We start from the raw sequence: 23,544 nt of genomic DNA, 5'->3' as shown, positions 1-23,544 counted from the left end.
CGCTCAGTAGCTCGGTACGGGCTTTTGTCAAAGTTTCGAGAACATACCTTCACCGAAGAGTCAAGCAGTATATTGCTCCCTCCTAAGTATATCTCGCGAAGAGACCATGAGTATAAAATCAGAGAGATTAGAGCCCACACAGAGGCATACCGACAATCCTTCTTTCCAAGAACAATACGAGACTGGAATAGAAGAGAGAACCGATAGAGGTACTGGAGGTACCCTCCGCCACACACCGTCAGGTGGCTTGCGGAGTATGGATGTAGATGTAGATGTAGAAGTAAAGCACAGTTACTTCAACGTAAGTACTCATTGAGGATGGATTGGCTTCTTCTCAAGTAGTTCTTGCTTCTTTGTACCAGAGCAGTTTAACTTGTGGATGAAATTGTTTAAAGGAAAGTGAGTCTTCTTCTGTTGCTGAAACCATTGCTTGCTTTTTCCTCCTAAACTCTCCTAGTGACAAGTTCTTGAGGTTTTAAGTGTTTACTTCACTTGAACACGAATCACCACCATCTCATGGGCATGCAGTTGCTGAATTTCTTTCAGAATTCACTGCGTGTTGCCTCTCAGATGGTTCACTTCGTGTGGCCATCAACAGACTGATTTCTCTGAGATCATAATCTGATGTTTTCAAGATAACAGAGAATGTAGGGATGCATGGACATTGCAGTGTTCTTAGTTGCATTTGTATTCTGAAGTTTCTGTATCAGTGTCATCACTATACTTATCACATACATTACAACAGCCTTAAATTTAACATTGTTTGCATAGATTTGTCATAAATTTTCACTATAAGAACAAGCAAGCTGTTACAAATTACAGTATCCTGTGACTAATAACCTCAAAGGAAACAAATACAATCATACAAAATTCAGTGGGGGCAGAAATGATACACAGTTCAGAAGTTGCATATTTGTAACGTGCATTACACTAACAATCCTCCTCGCTAAATATTTCTTGCTGGTAATCTCTATTCCTCTTCCTTTTCTTTCTTTCTTAAAATAAATGATAAAGTTTCATTGTCATATTCCTTGATTACAAAACATTTTTGTTGGAGTTTTCAGTGAGTGGTTTCATTCTTTTGCTGTAATAGTATTTTGCTATTTTTGCTGAAGAAAAGAAAGAAATATTAATTGGATGTTTTGATATATTATTATTGGTTAATTAAAAATATTCTTTCTTTATTTATTATTATAAATAAATATTCTTTGTGTGTGCCTTTTTTTTTTTGTTATTGGTTTATTTAGTTCCATATTTTCTTTTATCTTCATTCTCCTGAAAACCTGGAAAATATAAATAATTCATTTTAAATACCACACAAGAGCAAGAGGTGTATTTTTCAGTGGAAACCTTGCGGAAAGTCTTTGTCGTTATCTGCTCCCCCTGAAATCTCTAAAACCTTTACTTGCTATGCAGATCATTCGGTACAACTGTGCACTATGTTGTTTGATGAGTCTGGATGAAAAGTCCAATAATTTAGCAAGTTAAAGTTTATTAATTTTGAGATAATCTCTCGACGAATTATGACCATGGAAAATCCAGGTTCGCACTATCGTTCGAAACTTCATCTCCAAGCGATCTACGCCTTGTAATATGTGTACTGTGATAATTAACTAATTTTGGTATGGTGATATACACGCCTTGAATACTTGATGTTAGTTATTGGATTTTATTTTGTGAAAAACTATTTAAACATTTACTATATACAGTAATGGCATCTCACAATACAATCTCTGTCCTCCTCTCACAAGTCTGATCTCTCCATTTCCTTCACAATGAGTCCATAAAACAAAATCTTTGGTTTGGCAAGACACAGAGATGCATTCTGGGCAAGCGATGTCCAATTCTTGCACTCAGTATATGCCGTTCACCACTCGGTATATGCTGTTCACCACTCTGTATATGCCGTTCACCACAATCTAAGTTTTTCGCACTCAAATTAGAGTTTTGTGTACATTGGTACACTATATTGCCCTCTTGGGCACGAATTTTCTTTCCTTAGACAATTCAGGGTCAAAATTACAATAAAAATGACAGCTATTTTACTACAATATTACTGAGTGGAATGTGCTTGTGGCAGTTGACAACTTTTGCTGCTTATGTAATCTGAGTAGCTTTAATAATCACTCACAACTGATCATAAGGTTAAATAATTTGACACTAACTGTTTAAGTAACTCTGTAAATGGCTAATGTGGCCATGGACTTCTGATCAGAATAGCCTTCCCATTCAGGTGAGGGTTCCTAAGGGAAACCATGGAGAACCTGGAACAGGGCTAAGTTAACCTTATGTTCCACCCAGTAATTTACAAAAATTATTTAAAATTTCAACTGACAGATCTGAAAGTGTCTTTATATAATGTATTCTTGCATTTATGGAGTCAGGTATAAACAAAGGTGAAGATATCTTGGTAGTGGCATCAGCACGATGTCTCATGGAAGGTGGAGGGCAGGTATGGGGAGACACGGAGGATGACCCTTTTGCTACTGTGTGTGGGATGGTAGGGATGGTGAGGAACAGGGTTGCTCCTCAGGTAAAAGAAAGGCTGGATCAGACCCTCATATGGCCGGCCATTCACAGGGTGGTGATGTGTAAACATGTAACATCTCCCTGTACAAGTATCAATGCTAATCATTACTGATGGAAAAGTGCTGTGCGAGAACAGGTTAGTACCTAGACTTTTCATTCTCATGCTACTGATCTGAATTCAGAGATTCGGAAGAAGTAGTACCCTACCTTATTACGCAGAATTCGGGTAGTCTTTTGTCACATTTACCAATTTTCATCTTTATATAGTCACTTATGAATATCAGAGTACAGTATTAATACACTCATGTTGTCCATGGTAAACTCTGCTGATAATTCCCTTTAGTGTCTTCGCATACTATTTTAATGAAGCACAATAATCGTTATCATATATGCCGCACTTGAGTATACCTTTACTCTTTAGTACACAGATAATCGCTCTTGCATCTCTTCGCTAGTTCCTTTTTATGACGCTGCACCAGCAGTGTTCATAACTTATTTCGTACCTGGTCTTTTGTACATTAATTGCCATCTTTCCCAAATGCAAAAGATTTGTCTTCATAATATCCTCTTGTTAAAATCTATCTTCCTTTTTCTTGCCTTTTCAGTGAGATTTATTAATGCTCTTCAAATCTTATCTTCATTGGAAGTTCGTTCTTGTTCACAGTATACGTCACTAATCTGCATGTACATCAGTCTTCAAAACTGATTCTAACTTTTACAGAATTCAATCACAAATTTATTTACTACCCCTGAATCTATATAAATTCAGCCCAGTCAGTTCTCTTAATCTGTTGTCATAATTCTTACTTTAAATAATGACAACTTAATTTCAAACATCACACATGTCTGTCTCAACCTGTTCCAGAATTGTCCGTCCTGACTTTTATCTTTAAAGTATTTAATCATCTGTAGTCATATGCCATTGCCTTAAATATATGTAGCGATATGCTCTTGACATGGATATTCTCATGTACCTAATACTAACATTTTCATAAAAAACTGGAATGGATATCCACTAATAATTATAGTCTTAACTGAAATTAAGAAACATCATAATTAACTTCTCCTTAATAAAACAAAACGTTATGTTGCTGAAACAAAACATACATAATTTACATAATCACTATGAATCATCTCCTATGCATTTCTGTTGAATCATCCTAAGCTTATCTGAAATTATATAAAAAAATGATTATGTTATTCTTAGTTAAAATTATTTTCTTTCTCTGCCATTCCTTCAGGAATGAAACTTTTTTAAATCATGATGGGGATATAATCCCTTTATATTTCTTGTTTCAGGATGTCCTAATAGATATGCTGATGGATGTGGTATTGTAATTACCTCAAATGGTCTTTTGTACATTAATTGCCATCTTTCCCAAATGCAAAAGACTTGTCTTCATAATATCCTCTTGTTAAAATCTATCTTCCTTTTTCTTGCCTTTTCAGTGAGATTTATTAATGCTCTTCAAATCTTATCTTGCCATTGGGTTTCTTGTTGTGGTATCTTCAGAATCTAATCCAATCCGTGTATTCATAACTTTCTATTCCCTCAAAGAAAAAGAAAAAGCAGTTTCCACTGGAAATTCAAAAGATTACCCAAGAAATGCAAACCATTAGATCGAAGCAGGAGGAAGCAGAATTTTCCATAGGAGAGTTAACAGAAACTACGACTAGCATAGTTTCCGGGTGTGATCAGTTGATACAAGCAAATTTCAATAAGCACTAACAAGATTTCTCAGCTAATCTAGATGAATGGGCATCTGCTAAAGAACAGCAAGTGATGCAGTGTGGAGACGAAAGCATAAAAGAAGCAGTAAGCAAATGGCCTATTGACAGCTTAAGGAGGTACAAGAACAATTAGGAATGAATTTCAAGCAATGGAAGGATGAAATAGTCCATTCTGTCAAAAATATTTCGAACGATGTGCAAGAGGCTCGAGGGACAGTAAAAGATTGTTGAAATGAGCTGTGTGAAACGGAGCGAATGCAGGTCTTGAGCCACAAATCGTTTTGATAACAGACATGCTTCGCCTACGGGAAATGTAAATTACAGCGGAATGCTTGCAGTGCCACAAGCTAATAATGTGTATGCTGCAATGCTATTGGAAGAAAAATTGTTGAAGCATCGGCAATTTCAGCCATTCTCACTTGACAAAAAATCAATAAACCCAGTTGTATTCATACGAGGATTCTGTGGAGTATTACCAAGGGCGTGGACTGAAGCACAAAAGATTAGTTACATTTCAGGTTATATCCAAGTTGATGGTGCATTATGGGCCATGGATATGATGGTTAAGTGCAAGGCTTATGAGGAGTTTGAGAAGGTGTTTCTTGCTTAATATTGGTCCCATGGCATGCAAGAACAAATAAGGAAAGAAGTATTTAACCTGGAACCTTTCTGTGCAAAATCTGTAAGTCTACGGTGATACTTTGAGAAGTATTTAAACAAAGCAAGATATTGGGATGAGCCTATAACACATAAGGATATTTTGTGGATTATGAAGGCGAAACTTCTGGCTGAGAAGCAAGAAAAATTAATGCACGCATTAGAGGAGAATTTATGTCAAGTCTTGGACTCCACTGACTTGATCTGAGAAGATATTAAGGCAAGAGCAGATAGAAACGGCTCTTACTCAAAGGCAAATAATGCCTACAGCAGCCGTGTGAGCAATCAGCTAATTCAAGAAACAAATGCGAGTCGCGCCCCGCAGCATTTTAATAATTATGACCAACATCGTAACCAGCGTAGTGTCAATGCGAATAATATCTGTTATGGCAAAAATAGACAGAATAGACATGATAGACAATACAATCCAGGATATAATGTAGATCCAAACACTACAAACTGGCAAAACAATAACAGACAGACGCAGTTTTCTGTGCCAATGAATAATGACTGGAGACAACAGACACCAATTATTAGAGAAGTGAGAGAGGGTGTGATTCATGCAAAGGAATTGCGCTCGGAAAACTAATTCCGACTGAATCGTGCCCCGGAGGAGCGGTCGAGGAAAGGCATAGGGGCTATGGGCAGAAAGTTCGTATGAGAGATATAATGAAGAAAAGTTAATAGAAGAGGAGCTTTGTGCTGAGACAACAGAACCCACATCTGCATTAAAGTTGTAATAGAGAGTATTCCAGCAACAGTAGTTTTGGATACGGGTGCATCGTTAAATGCAGTATCTATGAATCTATTTAATAAATTAATCAAGAAGACCCAGTTACTGACTTTTCCTGCACAACACTGCAAGATACTAGGAGCATTTGGCATGCGATCCCAACCTGTGAGGTTGCAGACAGCGCTAAAACTGAATCTAGGAAATGCAGCGATAACATGCGTGTTCCTAGTAGTTGATAAATTAATAGTCAACTGTGTGATTGGGTTAGAGACTATCTGGGAGAAGAACGCAAAATTAGACTTCTCTACCGGGAAGGTAAATTTTTGGATCGACGGAGCCCTAGCCCAGGTAGACTTTCTAAGGAAAGAGGGAAAACATGGAAGATATTACCGAGGGGCGAAGTTACAATTAATAATAAAAGAGCACTGCCAATTCAAGACAAGTCCGATTAGAGTAATGCAAGTAGTAGAAGTGTCCGAGCAGATACAACAGAGCTCAAGTGAGCCAGAGCACCTTAAGAAAGAGCAAAGGACACAATTGTTTGCTTTATTATGCAAGTATACAAGAGTATTCGAAGAGCCACCAGGTATCGTCAAGGGTTTACACGTCATCTAAACATCAAGCCACACAGAACGTACTGCTATAGTTTCTATCCCATTCCTTGGAAACAATGCAATGCAGTGGACCAAGAAATACAGAGGATGTTAGACTGGAATATGACTGAACCTTCAAACAGTCCCTACTGCACTCCGCTTCTCGTTGTGCCAAAACCAGGTGGAAAAGTACGTCTAGTGGTTGATGTACATGTAATTAACACAATTATTGTACCAGCATGTACTCACCCAGAAAATATAGATGAGCTGATTCAAAAGTTCAATGGATTGAAGTATTTTACAACAATTGATTTTCGTGCTTCATACTGGCAGTCATGTTAGATGAAGATTCAAGAAAGTATACTGCATTTGTATACGCTGGTAGGAGTTATCAATTCAAGGTTCTATTTGGTTTGAATATCAATGCAGACGTATTCATATCCACATTGGATGCAGCATTAGGACCTGAACTAAGGAGTCAGTTTACATTATTTGTTGATGACATCCTGATAGCTACAGATACCTGGGAAGAACATGTGAATGTACTGATATGAGTATGAGAGAGATTTTCTAGTGTGGGATTAACAGTGAATCTACAAAAGTCACATTTCTGCCTGCAGAAAATAAAATTCTTAGGACATTTAATAAATTCAAGAGGTATTTTACCCAATGAAAAGAAGATCAGTGCATAAAAAATTTTCCTGTTCCTAGAACAAAAAGGCTGTTAAAAGGATTTCTAGGTTTTGCATCATTTTTTCATTGAAGATTAGTTGATGAATTCTGGGCCATTATTAAATATGTTAAGGAACAATGTGCATTGGCAGTGGACTGAAGAATGTCAACAAGCATTCGAAGCAATCAAGCAAGCTTTGTCCAATGCGATGATTCTATATCATTGTGATATGTCAGTTGAATTTGGATTAATGGCTGATGCTTCATGTGTTGGTTTGGGTGTAGGTTTGTTCCAGATTCATATTATAAATGGCAAGCCCACCTTTTGCCCAATAGCTTTAGCTAGTAGGACACTATCGAGTTGCGAGAGAGCTTATACTACAACAGAACAAGAGGCTCTTGCAGTAGTGTGAGCATTCAAAAAGTTTCATTATTATTTATATGGAGCAAGAACCACAGTATATTATGAATATCAAGCTCTTAGCTTTTTACAAACCTGTAAGCTATTACATGTGAGATTAGCAAGGTGCACGGCTGCTCTTCAGGAATACCAATTTAGTATTGTATATATATCCGAGAAAAGGAGACTATCATAGCAGATGCGTTATCCTGTTGTCCAGAAAAATTAGAAGAAGGCATCATATCGGTTGAAAATGAAGACGAGTTTCCAGTATTACTGATGAGAGACCAGGTAAATTGAAGATACTATTTACAGTTACATGGAGATATGACGAGACTCCAACAAAGTGATCCAAGGTGGATAAACATTAGACAGAAATTAGAAGATCCACAAGTAGATAAAATAAGCCAGTACTATAAGGTAGTGAATGATGTACTATTTCATCGCCAGAGCAATATGAATCAGAACTGATGTGTGTGTATACCCAAAGAATATGAGGAAACATTATTAATGAATACTCACAATACTTGGGGACATTTTGGTGTCACAAAATATGCAAACAAAGTGCGAATGTACTGTTACTTTGCAGATTTATGTAGGAAAGTATGGAGGGTACTGAGAAAATGTGTTATGTGTCAGAAAACAAAACCGAACAACACAAGTAGTAAAGGCCTCTTAAATTCGATCGTTCCTGAAAAACTGCTAGCTATTTCATCAGTCGATATCGGTGGACTGTTACCGAGGGCTAAAGGAGGCTATAAATATATTGTAGCTTTCTTGGATGTATTTAGCAAACATGTAAAATTCTATTGAATGAAAACTGCTACAGCAACACCAATTCTTAATCGTCGCGTTGGGAAGCCGAATGCAGTTTTATCCAACAATGCTACAAATTTTACCGTATATATGTGGAGGCACACATTAGCCCTAGCAAATATAACACAAATCTTGATTTACAAATATAATCTGGGCGCAAACCTGACTGAGAGGGTTTTTCGTGAATTGAACACATTTATGCGAACTTATTGCTATGCGAAACAAACAAGATACCTTTGAGGAAATCATGAACAATTTGCCTCATTTGACCACAAACTTTACACCAGCTGAACTAGTTCCAAAATTAAAGTTAAAGGATTTGTTTCCTGTTGAGATGAAGCTGCAGTCTCCTCTACACTAGGAATTTCACAGATTGCTGGAACCTGTGAAACTTCACTCCTAATAGTTCTTTTACCTCCTTAACATCTTCCTTAATATTCTCTGAAATTGGTAAGCCGTCAGTAGGTCATTTGCTTACTGCTTCTTTTATGCTTTTGTCTACACATTGCATCACTTGCTGTTCTTTAGCGGATGCCCATTTATCCATTTTAATTTGTGATCGAGTCTTGACTGTAAGCCAATTAGACCTAAATGCTTTTACATGCCTAATTATACTACTTCACATAAAAAATTCTCCTGAAAAGAATGCACAGAATAGTTGCCTATGACTACTTCTGAAGAAAATACAGAAATGAACTGAAAATATGGCACAGTTCTACAATGTACAGGTTGAGACTATTCAGATCATAGCCCCAGATTCAGACAAGAATGTTGATTGTTGTGTGTGCTTGCCTTATACAATTTGCAGCGATGTGAATTTCTGCAGTGGGGATTCGAACTGAGCAGCTCACACGACCAGACTCCACCAATATTAATTATTGTACATGAAACACACACACAATATATGGATTAGTAATGCATATAATAGTGAAATATAATATATACAACAACTGCTAATTGTTGGACATCCTGTACTCAGATGCCAAAGTAATATATTATTATTTTTTAATTAAAATATTCTTTATTTATTTATTATTATTAGTAAATATTCTTTATGTGTGCTTTTATTTTAATTGTTGGTTTTAGCTGGTTTAGCTTAGTTCCTTATTTCCTTTTACCTTTATTCTGCTGAAAACCTGTAAAATATAAATAACTCATTTTAAATACCACACGAGAGCAAGAGGTGTATTCCGCAGTGGCAATCTTGCGGAAATTCCTTGTTGTTATCTGCTCCACCTGAAATCTCTAAAACCTTTACTCACTATGCAGATTGTTCGGCACAACTGTGTGCCATGTTGTTCAGTGAGTCTGGATGATAGGTTCAACAATAAAGCAAGTTAAAGTTTAGTAATTTGGAGATAATCTCTCAATGAATTATGACCGTGGAAAATCCAGGTTTGTACTATCATTCCAAACATCACCTGAGAGTGATCTGCATCTGGTAATACCTGTACCATAATAATTAACTAATTTTGGTATGGAGATATACACACATTGAATATTGAGTGTTAGTTATTGGATTTTTTTTTGTGTGCAAAAAAACTATTTGAACATTTACTATATTCAGTAATGGCATCTCACAACAATACAATCTCTCTCCTTCTCTCACATGTCTGATCTCTCCATTTCCTTCACAAAGAGTCCATAAAACAAAATCTATGGCTTGGTAAGACACAGAGATGCGTCGGCAGCACGGAACGTCTGACTCTCGCAGTCAATATATGCTGTTCACCACAATATCAATTTGTCCCATCCAAGTTAGAGTTTTGCACACATTTGTACACCATAAAATGTGTTTCTTCTCTATATTGTCACTTCTTATTGTGACAACTGAAAATTTGCTGTTGACTCGGGATTCAAACCTCAATGTCCTACTAATTGCAAGGATTTGCAAGTACCAATTAGACATCCCTTGTAAGCCACAAGACTGAACTGCACTTCCAAAGTTATTGATATTTAAACTGCAATTACAGGTTCTCTCTTTGCTTGTGTGAGAATGACACCACTGGGAGAATGCATGGGGTGGGGGAGGGTGGGCTGCACCACAGACTGAAGGATGTAAATATCCACAGAATTACTGACACCCCAGGGTTTGTGGCACTGTCTTGCCCCTCCATCCATTCACCCAGCCTCGTGTTATTCGAGCTGATAGGAACAAAACATTGTGAAAACTGTCCTTGAGAAAATAAACTTTGTTGTTTCATTATATTTCTTTCTCTTTTCCCTGTTCTGAGAGGGAAAATTCCTGTGTTGCAGTTTGAATCCTTTGATCTTTATTAACGTGCCCTTATTCCTCTTCTTTGTTCTTTTCTCCAACTGGAATAATTATTATACACTATGTGATCTAAAGTATCCGGACACCCCCAAAAACATATGTTTTCATATTAGGTGCATTGTGCTGCCACCTACTGCCAAGTACTCCATATCAGTGACCTCAGTAGTCATTAGACATCGTGAGAGAGCAGAATGGGATGCTCTGCGGAACTCATGGGCTTCAAATGTGGTCAGCTGATTGGGTGTCATTTGTGTCGTACGTCTGTACGTGAGATTTACACACTCCTAAGCATCCCTAAGTCCACTGTTTCTTATGTGATAGTGAAGTGGAAACTTGAAGGGACATGTACAGCACAAAAGCGTACAGGTCAACCTTGTCTGTTGACTGACCAAAACCGCTGACAACTGAAGAGGCTCAACTTGACATCTCTGTTGGTAGTGCTGTCACAAAGGTAATAGGCAGACATCTATCCAGACCATCACACAGGAATTCCAAACTGCATCAGGATCCACTGCAAGTACTATGACAGTTAGGTGGGAGGTGAGAAAACATGGATTTCATGGTCGAGCGGCTGCTCATAAGCCACACATCACGCCGGAAAATGCCAACTGATGCCTAGCTTGGTGTAAGGAGCATAAACATTGGATGATTGACACAGTGGGAAAATGTTATGTGGAGTGACAAATCACGGTACACAATGAGGCGATCCGATGGCAGGGTGTGGGTATGACGAATGTCCGGTGAACGTCATCTGCCAGCATGTGTAGTGCCAACAGTAAACTTCCGAGGTGGTGGTGTTATGGTGCAGAGATGGGTCGTTCACGAACTAACGGGTCCAAAGGAACGGTTCACGAAAATGAATGGAATGAGCGAGGAACGAATTCTATGGAACGGCCTTTCATAGTTCAATTTGGTCGCGACTTTGGGTTTCTACTTATAGTTCCCAGGAACGGGAAACGGTCAGTCTTGTTCCTGCAATTGCATGTCGACCGGTCTCATTCCAGCCACGATCCCATTCCCATCTGTCTCGGTCTCAGTCTCGGCTCTCTACTTACAGTTCCTGGGAACGGGAAATGGTCGCTATCGTTCTGAATGGCACGTCGACCGGTCTCGTTCCAGCCTCGGTTCCGCTCCCATCTGTCTCGGTCTCGCTCGGCCAGACTTGTCCTCCTTTGCGTGGCCACTGGTCGCAGTTCCACTGCAGACTGCTCATAGTTAGTTCAGTGTTGAGTTGTTGTTGTTCGTTTCATTAGCTTTGCACGCCCTTTCTAGATCTGTTTCAAATCTTTTCTGAACTCTGAACTTCTGGTTCTTTTCGTATTCTATTCAGCGTCCATGACTGGTAATTAAAATGTATTTTATGATTATGTAAATTACATAAAAATTACATAGTATATAATACGAGGGCAGTTCAATAAGTAATGAAACACATTTTTTTTCTCGGCCAATTTTGGTTGAAAAAACCGGAAATTTCTTGTGGAATATTTTCAAACATCCCTGCTTCGTCTCGTATAGTTTCATTGACTTCCGACAGGTGGCAGCACTGTACGGAGCTGTTAAAATGGCGTCTGTAACGGATGAGCGTTGCAAACAACGGGCAGTGATCGAGTTTCTTTTGGCGGAAAACCAGGGCATCTCAGATATTCATAGGTGCTTGCAGAATGTCTACAGTGATCTGGCAGTGGACAAAAGCACGGTGAGTCGTTGGGCAAAGCGTGTGTCATCATCGCTGCAAGGTCAAGCAAGACTGTCTGATCTCCTGCGTGCGGGCCGGCCGTGCACAGCTGTGCCTCCTGCAATGGCGGAGCGTGTGAACACACTTGTTCGAGATGATCGACGGATCACCATCAAACAACTCAGTGCTCAACTTGACATCTCTGTTGGTAGTGCTGTCACAATTGTTCACCAGTTGGGATATTCAAAGGTTTGTTCCCGATGGGTCCCTCGTTGTCTAACCGAACACCATAAAGAGCAAAGGAGAACCATCTGTGCGGAATTGCTTGCTCGTCATGTGGCTGAGGGTGGCAATTTCTTGTCAAAGATTGTTACAGGCAATGAAACATGGGTTCATCACTTCGAACCTGAAACAAAACGGCAATCAATGGAGTGGCGCCACACCCACTCCCCTACCAAGAAAAAGTTTAAAGCCATACCCTCAGCCGGTAAAGTCATGGTTACAGTCTTCTGGGACGCTGAAGGGGTTATTCTGTTCAATGTCCTTCCCCATGGTCAAACGATCAACTCTGAAGTGTATTGTGGTACTCTTCAGAAATTGAAGAAACGACTTCAGCGTGTTCGTAGGCACAAAAATCTGAACGAACTTCTCCTTCTTCATGACAACGCAAGACCTCACACAAGTCTTCGCACCCGAGAGGAGCTCACAAAACTTCAGTGGACTGTTCTTCCTCATGTACCCTACAGCCCCGATCTCGCACCGTCGGATTTCCATATGTTTGGCCCAATGAAGGACGCAATCCGTGGGAGGCACTACGCGGATGATGAAGAAGTTATTGATGCAGTACGACGTTGGCTCCGACATCGACCAGTGGAATGGTACCGTGCAGGCATACAGGCCCTCATTTCAAGGTGGCGTAAGGCCGTAGCATTGAATGGAGATTACGTTGAAAAATAGTGTTGTGTAGCTAAAAGATTGGGGAATAACCTGGTGTATTTCAATGCTGAATAAAACAACCCCTGTTTCAGAAAAAAAATGTGTTGCATTACTTATTGAACTGCCCTCGTACATACATCTTTTCAGGTAACGAAGCAACATATCAGCTTATTTCACTATTTCGATAAAGAGCAGAAGAAATACTTGTAAAAAGGCAAGATTATTTGTGATTACACATGCAAAGGACGTCGGCACGGCACACACGAGTGGCCATTTTTTAAATCCACGGTACAAGAGTATGTTCGTTGTTATGGAAGGCAGACTGACTCACAACCGAATGAAGCCCGCGCTTCGTAATTGAGTGTATGGTGTCACTTTTTGTAAAGAGAATATGGTAACTCCTACAATATTATTTCAGTGGTACAGGGTGGCACACGAAAAATTGATCCCGAGTACTAGACTGCTCATTGTCGTTTACCAGTCGTCATCTATTGTTTGGAAGCAGTTGTTTGCATTAGCTTATTTGTTATTTCTTCACTGCCTAATTATTACATGTTTATCTATTCTGCTTGTAGCTGTCAACAAATAGTGCATAATTGGAAAGCAGTCAGTACTCGGGACCGGGTTTTTTCATGCGCCTCCTCATATTATTTCACTGCGATCAGCCATATAATGCTACAGTTGGCTAAACGAGATGTTTTGCAGAATCACAAAAATTACATGTGTGTGAAAATTCTGTTATGAATAAAAACTCTGTACTCCAGGGGGTAGGCAAGTGTCCCCTCTTGGCGCCTTCCATCTTCAGCCACCTATGCTACTAATTTTCAATTTTTCATAAGAACCATATACCAAGCACAATGCATGGTGAATGATTAAAAATGTATGATTCTCAAACAAGAGCAATCACCAGTGAAATAGTTCCCAAGGATGAACAACTTTGCCCATCTCTATTATGGTGAGGTCATGTTTTTCATGGACGTGGTTTGCACCCCTTGTTGTTTTGCATGGCACTATCATAGCACAGGCATACATTGATGTCTTAAGTATCTTCTTGCTCCCACTGTTGAAGAGCAATTTGGGGATGGCGATTGCATCTTTCAACACATTTGAGCACCTGTTCATAATGCACGACTTGTGGCAGAGTGGTTACACAACAACAACATACCTGTAATGGACTGGCCTGCAGAGTCCTGACATGAATCCTATAGAACACCTTTGGGATGTTTCGGAACGCCGACATTGTGCCAGGCCTCACCGACAGACATCGATACCTCTTCTCAGTGCAGCACTCCGTGAAGAATGGGCTGCCATTCCCCAAGGAAACCTTCCAGCACGTGACTGAACATATGCCTGCGAGAGTGGGAGCTGTCATCAAGGCTAAGGGTGGGCCAACACCATATTGAATTCTAGCATTAGCAATGGAGTGTGCCACGAACTTGTAAGTCTTTTTCAGCCAGGTGTCCAGATATTTTTGCTCACATAATGTACCTGATTCATAACTCGCATCCCACAAGAAGATTTATTATCACTGAGTTTAACTTGAACAGTGTCCTATCTGAATATTAACAACTTTAATGATTCCATGATCAATAAACATTTCCTTTCACACTGGATGTAGTGATGGATCATTAAGAATGCAGGTGCATGATGTATTCTGCACTCTCTCTCTCTCTCTCTCTCTCTCTCTCTCTCTCTCTCTCTCTCTGTGTGTGTGTGTGTGTGTGTGTGTGTGTGTGTGTGTGAGAGAGAGAGAGAGAGAGAGAGAGAGAGAGAATACTTTGTGGTTGCACCAGTGAGCACTCTTTCTTTTTCCCGCAGTGCACACTTGAGCTGTCACCTACTTTGGCAACTGGCCACACTAAGGTGATGTGGCATTGGGCCACTGTTTCTGCTTCTGAGTCTCCCTAGAATAATTTATATGCTCGGAAGATTATCGCTGTCACTGGGTAACATATTATTTGATGTGTATGCCGTATGCCACCAATAACAAACATTACAATACCTAAGTATCTTCACCATGCCAAAACTAACATGAAAATCAATGCTAAATCTTTTCTGCACACACCTAAGTGCACTCTGCAGACAGATGCTGCGCAACGGCTGTTGTACACCACCCCTTGCTACTGTGCTTCACCCCGCCAATGACCTTTCTATATGCACACCAATCTACTTAGAGGGCAACAGATTATTCTCAGCAATTATATTCAGTAATTCTGAGACAATGGACATAGAGCAAAACATCTAGAGGGAATTCTACGGCATTTATCAGTGAGTCCTCGATATGGTTCAGCGGAATACTAACTAAAGTGTTGCCCAGCAACCTCTATGAGGGCAGCCTTCTAAGTTTTTACAAAAACAATGAAAAGAAGATATTTTAATGGTAAGAAAGTTTGCCTTCAAAATTTATACACTTTAGTATGTGTATGAATCAATTTTGGGATAATTTTGATGTTGGTACATAAAAGACAACATGATTTTGTGAGGATTTACCAATTTCCTGAGGCAATGAAAATTGCCGACCATACAATTTTAGTTTGACATAAGGAAACAAAAAAAGTTTTAAGTGATAATTTGCAATGACAGATTAATTTGATGTTTTTGAATGATCAAATAACTAATTGTTTGTTGGACTGTATGACAAATGGCATTGTCAAGATAAAAATGATTTTTTTTAAAAAAAGCTTTATTTCGTGAGTGACTTGAGACATCGAAATTGTTGTGTATACAATTCAGCACTAACTGTTCTTTGATCTTCTAAAGCAGTGTTCACAGTGTCCTGTTTAAAAAAAGAAAAAAGTGAGGATTTTCATGGAACTGCTTTTGCTAGTTTCGATTCACACTCAAACAGTTTTTGGCTCCTAGGAATATATCTGAGATTTGTCTGCTGTTATGACGCTGTATATAAGGTGTTTGCGTTTCCTCAGTCGAATTTTTCAGCATTTCCTTCCACCAATTGACATGAGCCAGCTTTTGAGCTTTTTTACAGGTAAATGATCAGGTAAAATTTGAATGTTGTGCAGTCAGCGATATGCCTAAGAATGACTCTGTCTTTATTTTAAAGCTTGCCATAAACAAAGTACTTGGCCAGTTTCTGAGGTACCATTGTTTTAACAATGGCAAATAACAAATTTAAAATAGTAGCAATATCACACCTGCTAGGGCTATCTATTGATTATTTTATAGCACCCACTTGGTGCATTTATGTTGCTGCGATTTACCTTACAGTAATACATAATTGCCACAGTCACTGCGATCGTAGTAATGTTACCCTTTTACAGGGCTTTTTTGTTGACTGTGAACATGCATGTAATGGGTTGAGCAATCAGACTATGAAGTTTTTTCCTAACATAGCCTCAAATTAAAAAGAATTATCTGAAGCAATAATAGGATTCAAACCAATCTTCCTCAGCTATAGTAATTGTATGTGGCAATATAAACACAAACAGTCTCCAACTCGTATTGAGCAGATGATTTCTAAATGAGTCTTAATAATTTTAGCACTTCAAGAATGAATACTGAACTTTAAATTACCTCAATTTTCAAAATGCAAAACTAAAGTAAATTCAGATGAGGATGCACTTGCAGACTCTGTCATTTATCTTCAATTTGCATTGGTCTATTGATATGTGTGGATAAAGCAGTAAATTTTGTCACACTAACTTGTACTAGCAGATGAACTGCATAACCCCTATATTCTGTAGTGAGCTTCAACTGGCTAATGACCAGTACAGTATTAGCGAATGGGGATCCAGAATCTCTTATGGTGTATCACTGAACTTTTGACTGAACTTTTATTGTACACAGACAGACATATTTTATCAATATATTACACAATATAACAGTGAACGAACCTTTTTAGGAAACATAGATTTTCTTTATGTCTTTCTGCCTCTTGAACTCAAAAATGATGCTCAAAGTATCATATTCCACATTTCGGATGATGTTTTATACATATCTCCAGATTTAAACATGTATTTTCACCAATGTACTGAGGGTAAATTGAAGTCACCACTATAATTGTGTTTGAAATTAGACCCATGTTTTCCTTGAACCTTTCAACATTTGTATCATCTGAGTTGAGAGGTCAGTAAAAGGATTCAATTATTATTTTATTCCAGTTGCTAAGGATGTGCTCTACCCATACTAACTCACAGGAACTATTTACTGCAATTACACTACAAGATAAACTACTAACAGCAACAAAAAAACCACCTCCTACTATATTTAGCCTATCATTTCTGAACACTTTGATCCTTCACAAAAATTCCAGCTGAACTTAGCCCCACCGTCAGTCAGCTTTCAGTCCATGTAACAATTTGAGCATCAGTACTTTCTATTAGTGCTTAGAGCTCTGGTACTTTACCAACACAGCTACTACAATTTACAAGTGTTATACCAATGGTTCCTAGACCTGTATTCTTCCTGTGTTCAACCTGCACCCTTTGATACTGAAGTCCTTTTTGTGTTTCCCCATCACCTTCTAACTTTAACAACTGCTTAGCCCATGGAACACACTCCTGCTATCCGTGTAGCCACTTCCTGTGTGTTATGGACTCCTGACCTATTTAGTGGAACCTGAAACTCCACCTGCCTGTGGCACAAGTCAAGGAATCTGTAGCCTACAAGGTCACAGAACCGTCTGAGCCTCTGATTCAGACTCTCCAGTCAGCTCTGTAGCAGACATCCGCAGTTCGTCCTGTTGACTATGCTGCAAATGGTGAGCTCTGCTTTCACCTTGCAAGCAAGGCTGGCAGCCTTTACCACTTCTGATAGCCACTCGAAACCAGAGAGAGTCTCTTCCGATCCAAAGCAACACGTCATTGTTGTCAGTGTGAGCACCACTTGCAATTGGCTACATCCTCTGCTTTTCTTGGCATCTGAAAGGACCCATTCCACATCTGGAATGACTCTGTTTGGTGTGCACATGGAGTGCACACTGGCTTTCTTCCCATCCTTGGCAGCCACATCCCTAAGGGGCTCCATAAGGCACCTAATGTTGGAGGTCCCAACTACCAGTAATCCCACCCTCTGTGACTGCTCAGATCTTGCAGGCTGAGAGATTTCCTCTGAAAAGGATAAGCAACTGCACCTAGCTGAGGGACAGTGTCAGCCACAGACAGCACCTAAAACCTGTTTGACAGACTAACCAGTGAGGCCTTATGTTCGGCTGCTCAGGAACTCTTGCACAGCTTGCCATGCCCCAAGGCGACCTCCCACTTGAGTGCGACTGAGAGGTCAACCTCAATGTGAGCAGTCACTGGGCTGGCCACCAATGCAGATTCATCAGTGGACTCGGGGGTTACACTGGACATCTGTTGGATCCTCATGGCTGGCCCAAAGCAGTGATGCTCATCCACTGCGTGTCTCAAGCTGTGTGACTGAAGTCAACACAGCCTGGTGCTGAGAGCAAACTGTCATCAACTTGGCTTGCATCTGCACAGAGCAATCATAGTCCCTATGCATACTAAAGACTCTGGAAAACTACACTACACAGGCAAAGCACTGTCAACACCCACTCCAGAATTCTACTGTAGACACTGATGAAAGTGTGACAACTGTGTCTAATACATTAGATTAAAACACAGAGATTCAACAACTAAGCTAACAAAGCATACAGGTGAGACTAAATAATTCATCTCTGGGTAGGGACTTCTAAAATGTCACAAAATTTCGGGAAACACATTCAGAACACATTAAGAAAAACTGGTCCAAACATAACAACACAGTTGTAGTGCATTACATTGCCAGAAGGTGTTCAAAGAGTCGAGCTGCTGTGGTGGTAGTGCTGGCCAGAATTATGCAACTGTGGCTTTTCCTGCAGAAACTCTTCTAGGCAACAGAATTATAAATTAAGGCATATGACTATTTACCATGCAACCGTAAATAAACGCCAAGCTCAATCTGAGGCTCATTCATTACAGTTTCGTAATAACATTGCCTCTCTCTTCTCTCCTGTTGCTTCCATGTCACTGGCTATCCACTGACTGTCTCTTTGTTCTAGTATTGGTGTTCTGACTTCACTCTTTCCAACTGTTTCAGTTGGCATGTTCACCTCCCAGGCATGGAGGCACTTCCCTCCACCTTTTCCTGTTACTTACAGCCCTAAAAGCCCTAAGCATGGACCAGTTATATTACATATTAATTCATACACTTAATGTACAAAAGAGACAGACTTTGTAACAATATTCAGTAAAATTACAAATGTGCAAATATTCAAAATTAAGAACACAATAAAATGCTTGTGTGTCAGCTAGGATTCCAGCAAGAGGGCTGAATGAAGCATTGACTGCTCAGTGCGGCTATGCACACACTCTGCACAGCAAATGCCACCTATCTTAGTTTACCTAAAACCAGTGCCTACACATCTTAGTCAGTCAACTCACGCCACTAGTCTTGTGTGTGTCATACTAAATGTCTGCTGGATCAAGTGTCATGTATGTTTTATTTTAAAAATCATACGACAAAGCCCTATAGTATCAGGTTTCTACCTTCAGTTATGCATTTTCACTGTTGATATTTATGGTTAACGTGCATGTTGTACTAGAAAAGAGCTTTTTGACTCCAGCATCCATTCTTGTAATTTAATGTTACAGAATTTTGGTAAAATTATTCTAGTACCCTCTCGTGGACTGTGCCACTTCAGAAAACATTGCATTGGTTGAAATGATACTGTATAACTTGTTTACTTACTTTAATTTTGTGTGTCGATTGTCATGGCTGAAGGAAAGGGTACTTTTCTACCACAAATAGAAAACTGCAGAAATGGCATTAGCACCTGTGGGGAAGTTATATAGAGATCACGTTGCTGATCATGTCTTTGTATCAAAAACATCTCACAGAACATATTTATTTTTCAGGAGGAAGAGGACGAGAACAAGGAGGATTCTGTAAACCAAACATGGAAAGTATTACAGGATGATTTTATGACTGGTGTCAAACTGAAAGACTGGGATAAAAATGAACTTGACCTCGAAGATGACATAATGCATAAATAAGTAGCTGAGTTGGTAAGCGTTTGCCAAGCTACACAAAAAGATTTTCATAAATTTTGTAATATAATACTTTGTAACTAAAGGTATGTAAATAAACTACTAGTAATTTTTTATTTATGATTTTTATATCACACAAAACCTTTGTTACAACATTATAACTTGAAAATGCAGAATTCTGCAGGTGTATATCAAATGAGTGCCATGTAACAAGAAATATATTGTGTCTGTCTTTATCATCATTGCTAGAAGGTAATGTCATCAAATAATTTCAGGCACTCAGTAATGAATAAGCTCATATGGGCTGATTGTATAGTTTAATGTGCAGCCTGCTAACTTAAAAAATAGGGAGGAAAGCCATCATTGTGTAAGCAATGATTTCCTACGTTAAAGGTAGGCAACACTACATATTAGTTTAAAAATTGTACTTAGCTTTTCAAGATGGCTTCAGCATCAAGTCAAATATTAAGAAGTAATGTCCACCACAGGGTACTCAACTCTACTATTGGTGTGGATAGCTGGTTTGTAGGCATGCTCACATCAAATTCTGTGCAGAAATTTCAAATTCTGTGCAGAAATTTCAGCAGAGCTGATACATAATTTGAGTGCTGTCACAGGTGGGCACACCTCTCATAGGATAGGATATTTTGGCAATGAGGAGGAGTAGATTGTATTAGGTGTGTTTCAGATAGGCAGAATATCACTTTGAGGGACCTTGAATAATGACAAATAACCAGTGGCTGTATCTGAATCAACCATTGTTTATTCCTTTTAATACATGCTAACTGTTTCGAATGTGCAATGAACAGAATTGTAAGCAGCGGGCACCTTCCATGGCAACAACAAGCCCAGCATGGTTGTCTGACCATGCTGGGCTTGTTGTTGCCACGGGAGATATGAAATCCAGTTAACTTTGGCCTGCTGCATACAATTCTGTTTATTGCACATGAAAACGGTTGTGGATGGAAGGTTATGTTCAGGACCTGAAGATGACACCATGTGGTGTTGAAACTGGAAGCATGTATTAAAAAGAACAAATAATGGTAGATCCAAATACAGCCACTGGTTTTGTTATCATTATTCAAGTACTACACTCCTGGAAATGGAAAAAAGAACACATTGACACCGGTGTGTCAGAACCACCATACTTGCTCCGGACACTGCGGGAGGGCTGTACAAGCAATGATCACACGCACGGCACAGCGGACACACCAGGAACCGCGGTGTTGGCCGTCGAATGGCGCTAGCTGCACAGCATTTGTGCACCGCCGCCGTCAGTGTCAGCCAGTTTGCCGTGGCATATGGAGCTCCATCGCAGTCTTTAACACTGGTAGCATGCCGCGACAGCGTGGACGTGAACCGTATGTGCAGTTGACGGACTTTGAGCGAGGGCGTATAGTGGGCATGCGGGAGGCCGGGTGGACGTACCGCCGAATTGCTCAACACGTGGGGCGTGAGGTCTCCACAGTACATCGATGTTGTCGCCAGTGATCGGCGGAAGGTGCACGTGCCCGTCCACCTGGGACCGGACCGCAGCGACGCACGGATGCACGCCAAGACCGTAGGATCCTACGCAGTGCCGTAGGGGACCGCACCGCCACTTCCCAGCAAATTAGGGACACTGTTGCTCCTGGGGTATCGGCGAGGACCATTCGCAACCGTCTCCATGAAGCTGGGCTACGGTCCCGCACACCGTTACGCCGTCTTCCGCTCACGCCCCAACATCGTGCAGCCCGCCTCCAGTGGTGTCACGACAGGCGTGAATGGAGGGACGAATGGAGACGTGTCGTCTTCAGCGATGAGAGTCGCTTCTGCCTTGGTGCCAATGATGGTCGTATGTATGTTTGGCGCCGTGCAGGTGAGCGCCACAATCAGGACTGCATACGACCGAGGCACACAGGGCCAACACCCGGCATCATGGTGTGGGGAGCGATCTCCTACACTGGCCGTACACCACTGGTGATCGTCGAGGGGACACTGAATAGTGCACGGTACATCCAAACCGTCATCGAACCCATCGTTCTACCATTCCTAGACCGGCAAGGGAACTTGCTGTTCCAACAGGACAATGCACGTCCGCATGTATCCCGTGCCACCCAACGTGCTCTAGAAGGTGTAAGTCAACTACCCTGGCCAGCAAGATCTCCGGATCTGTCCCCCATTGAGCATGTTTGGGACTGGATGAAGCGTCGCCTCACGCGGTCTGCACGTCCAGCACGAACGCTGGTCCAACTGAGGTGCCAGGTGGAAATGGCATGGCAAGCCGTTCCACAGGACTACATCTAGCATCTCTACGATCGTCTCCATGGGAGAATAGCAGCCTGCATTGCTGCGAAAGGTGGATATACACTGTACTAGTGCCGACGTTGTGCATGCTCTGTTGCCTGTGTCTATGTGCCTGTGGTTCTGTCAGTGTGATCATGTGATGTATCTGACCCCAGGAACGTGTCAATAAAGTTTCCCCTTCCTGGGACAATGAATTCACGGTGTTCTTATTTCAATTTCCAGGAGTGTATATGTGTGGCTGCAGTCCTGCTTTCCTTAATAGGTTACCAGACTTTGAGGGAAGGTTAAACATGTCATATTTTCTTCATTTACAAGCAGATGATAAGCAGTTGAAGCCCTGGTGAGGAAATCATGATTGAGCGATGAGGGGGCTGCTTCTTTGCAAATGGTTACTGGGAGTGGTCAGAGGATAAGGGTCATAAATGGATATGATAGAGTAAATCTTGTTGCAGACTAGGTTTGGAGGTTAATGCTGTTTGTGAGGACCTTAGTAATACTTTCAGTCTACTATCCAAGGTATTGCTTGTGCCATCTGTGGGTGGCCAAACTATATGGAACAGAGATTTTGGTGTGGAAGGGCTGGCAGCTATCAAAGTGAAGGTACTGTTGCTGGGTTATTGGGCTTGGTATAGATGGAGCCACTGGAGAGGTGGAGGTCAGTTTCCAGGAAGATGGCATCCTATGCTTAGGAGGACCAGGTGAAGCAGATGAGGGAGAATGTGTTGAGTCTGTGGAGTAATAAGGGTTGAATGCCTTGGCCTTGGGTCCAGATCATGAAGATATTGTCATTGATGCTGAACCAGATACATACTTTGAGATTTTGGATGACTGGAAAAGTTTCCTCTAGATGGCCTATTTACAGTTTGGTATGGGAATGTACCGTGGAGGTGCACATGGTCCTGCCACAGATTTGTTTGTTCATCTCTTCCTCAAAGAAGTAGTTACGCTTAAAGATATAATTTGACAGGCATATAAGGAATGAGGTGGTGGGTTTTGAGTAGATAGAACATTGGGAAAGAAAGTGATTGGTAGCAGCCAGGCCATGGGCATAGGGTTCATGTCTGATATGGGAACTGCAAAATTACCAGTCTGTGTATTTGCTTTCTGTTGTGGATTGTAGTGTAACATGAGATTATTCAGAATAAAATGTTCCACTCTTATCCTCTTAGGCTGATGAATGATGTTTGTGAGAGCTGAAAATGTTGTTTAGGTAGTTGTTGAGGGGAAAAGTCTTAGTGTGCATGTTCTCATT

General features: G+C 40.4%; 1 protein-coding gene across 2 annotated transcripts in view; it reads left to right on the top strand.

The window, feature by feature from the left end:
* Window positions 1-20,122, top strand: part of LOC126183269 (RRP15-like protein) — a 57,004-nt gene extending 36,882 nt beyond the window's left edge. For both annotated transcript variants that reach the window (XM_049925102.1, XM_049925094.1), the window contains exon 5: window positions 19,875-20,122. In XM_049925102.1, the coding sequence (XP_049781059.1) occupies window positions 19,875-20,012 (138 nt within the window). In that variant the 3' untranslated portion in view covers window positions 20,013-20,122. The remainder of the gene's footprint in view (window positions 1-19,874) is intronic.
* The last annotated feature ends 3,422 nt before the right edge of the window (window positions 20,123-23,544 follow it).

The sequence above is a fragment of the Schistocerca cancellata genome, chromosome 1, assembly GCF_023864275.1.
Source record: "Schistocerca cancellata isolate TAMUIC-IGC-003103 chromosome 1, iqSchCanc2.1, whole genome shotgun sequence".
NCBI lineage: Eukaryota > Metazoa > Arthropoda > Insecta > Orthoptera > Acrididae > Schistocerca > Schistocerca cancellata.
Note: the sequence above shows the minus strand (reverse complement) of the source record. Positions and strands in the feature narration are given on the sequence as shown.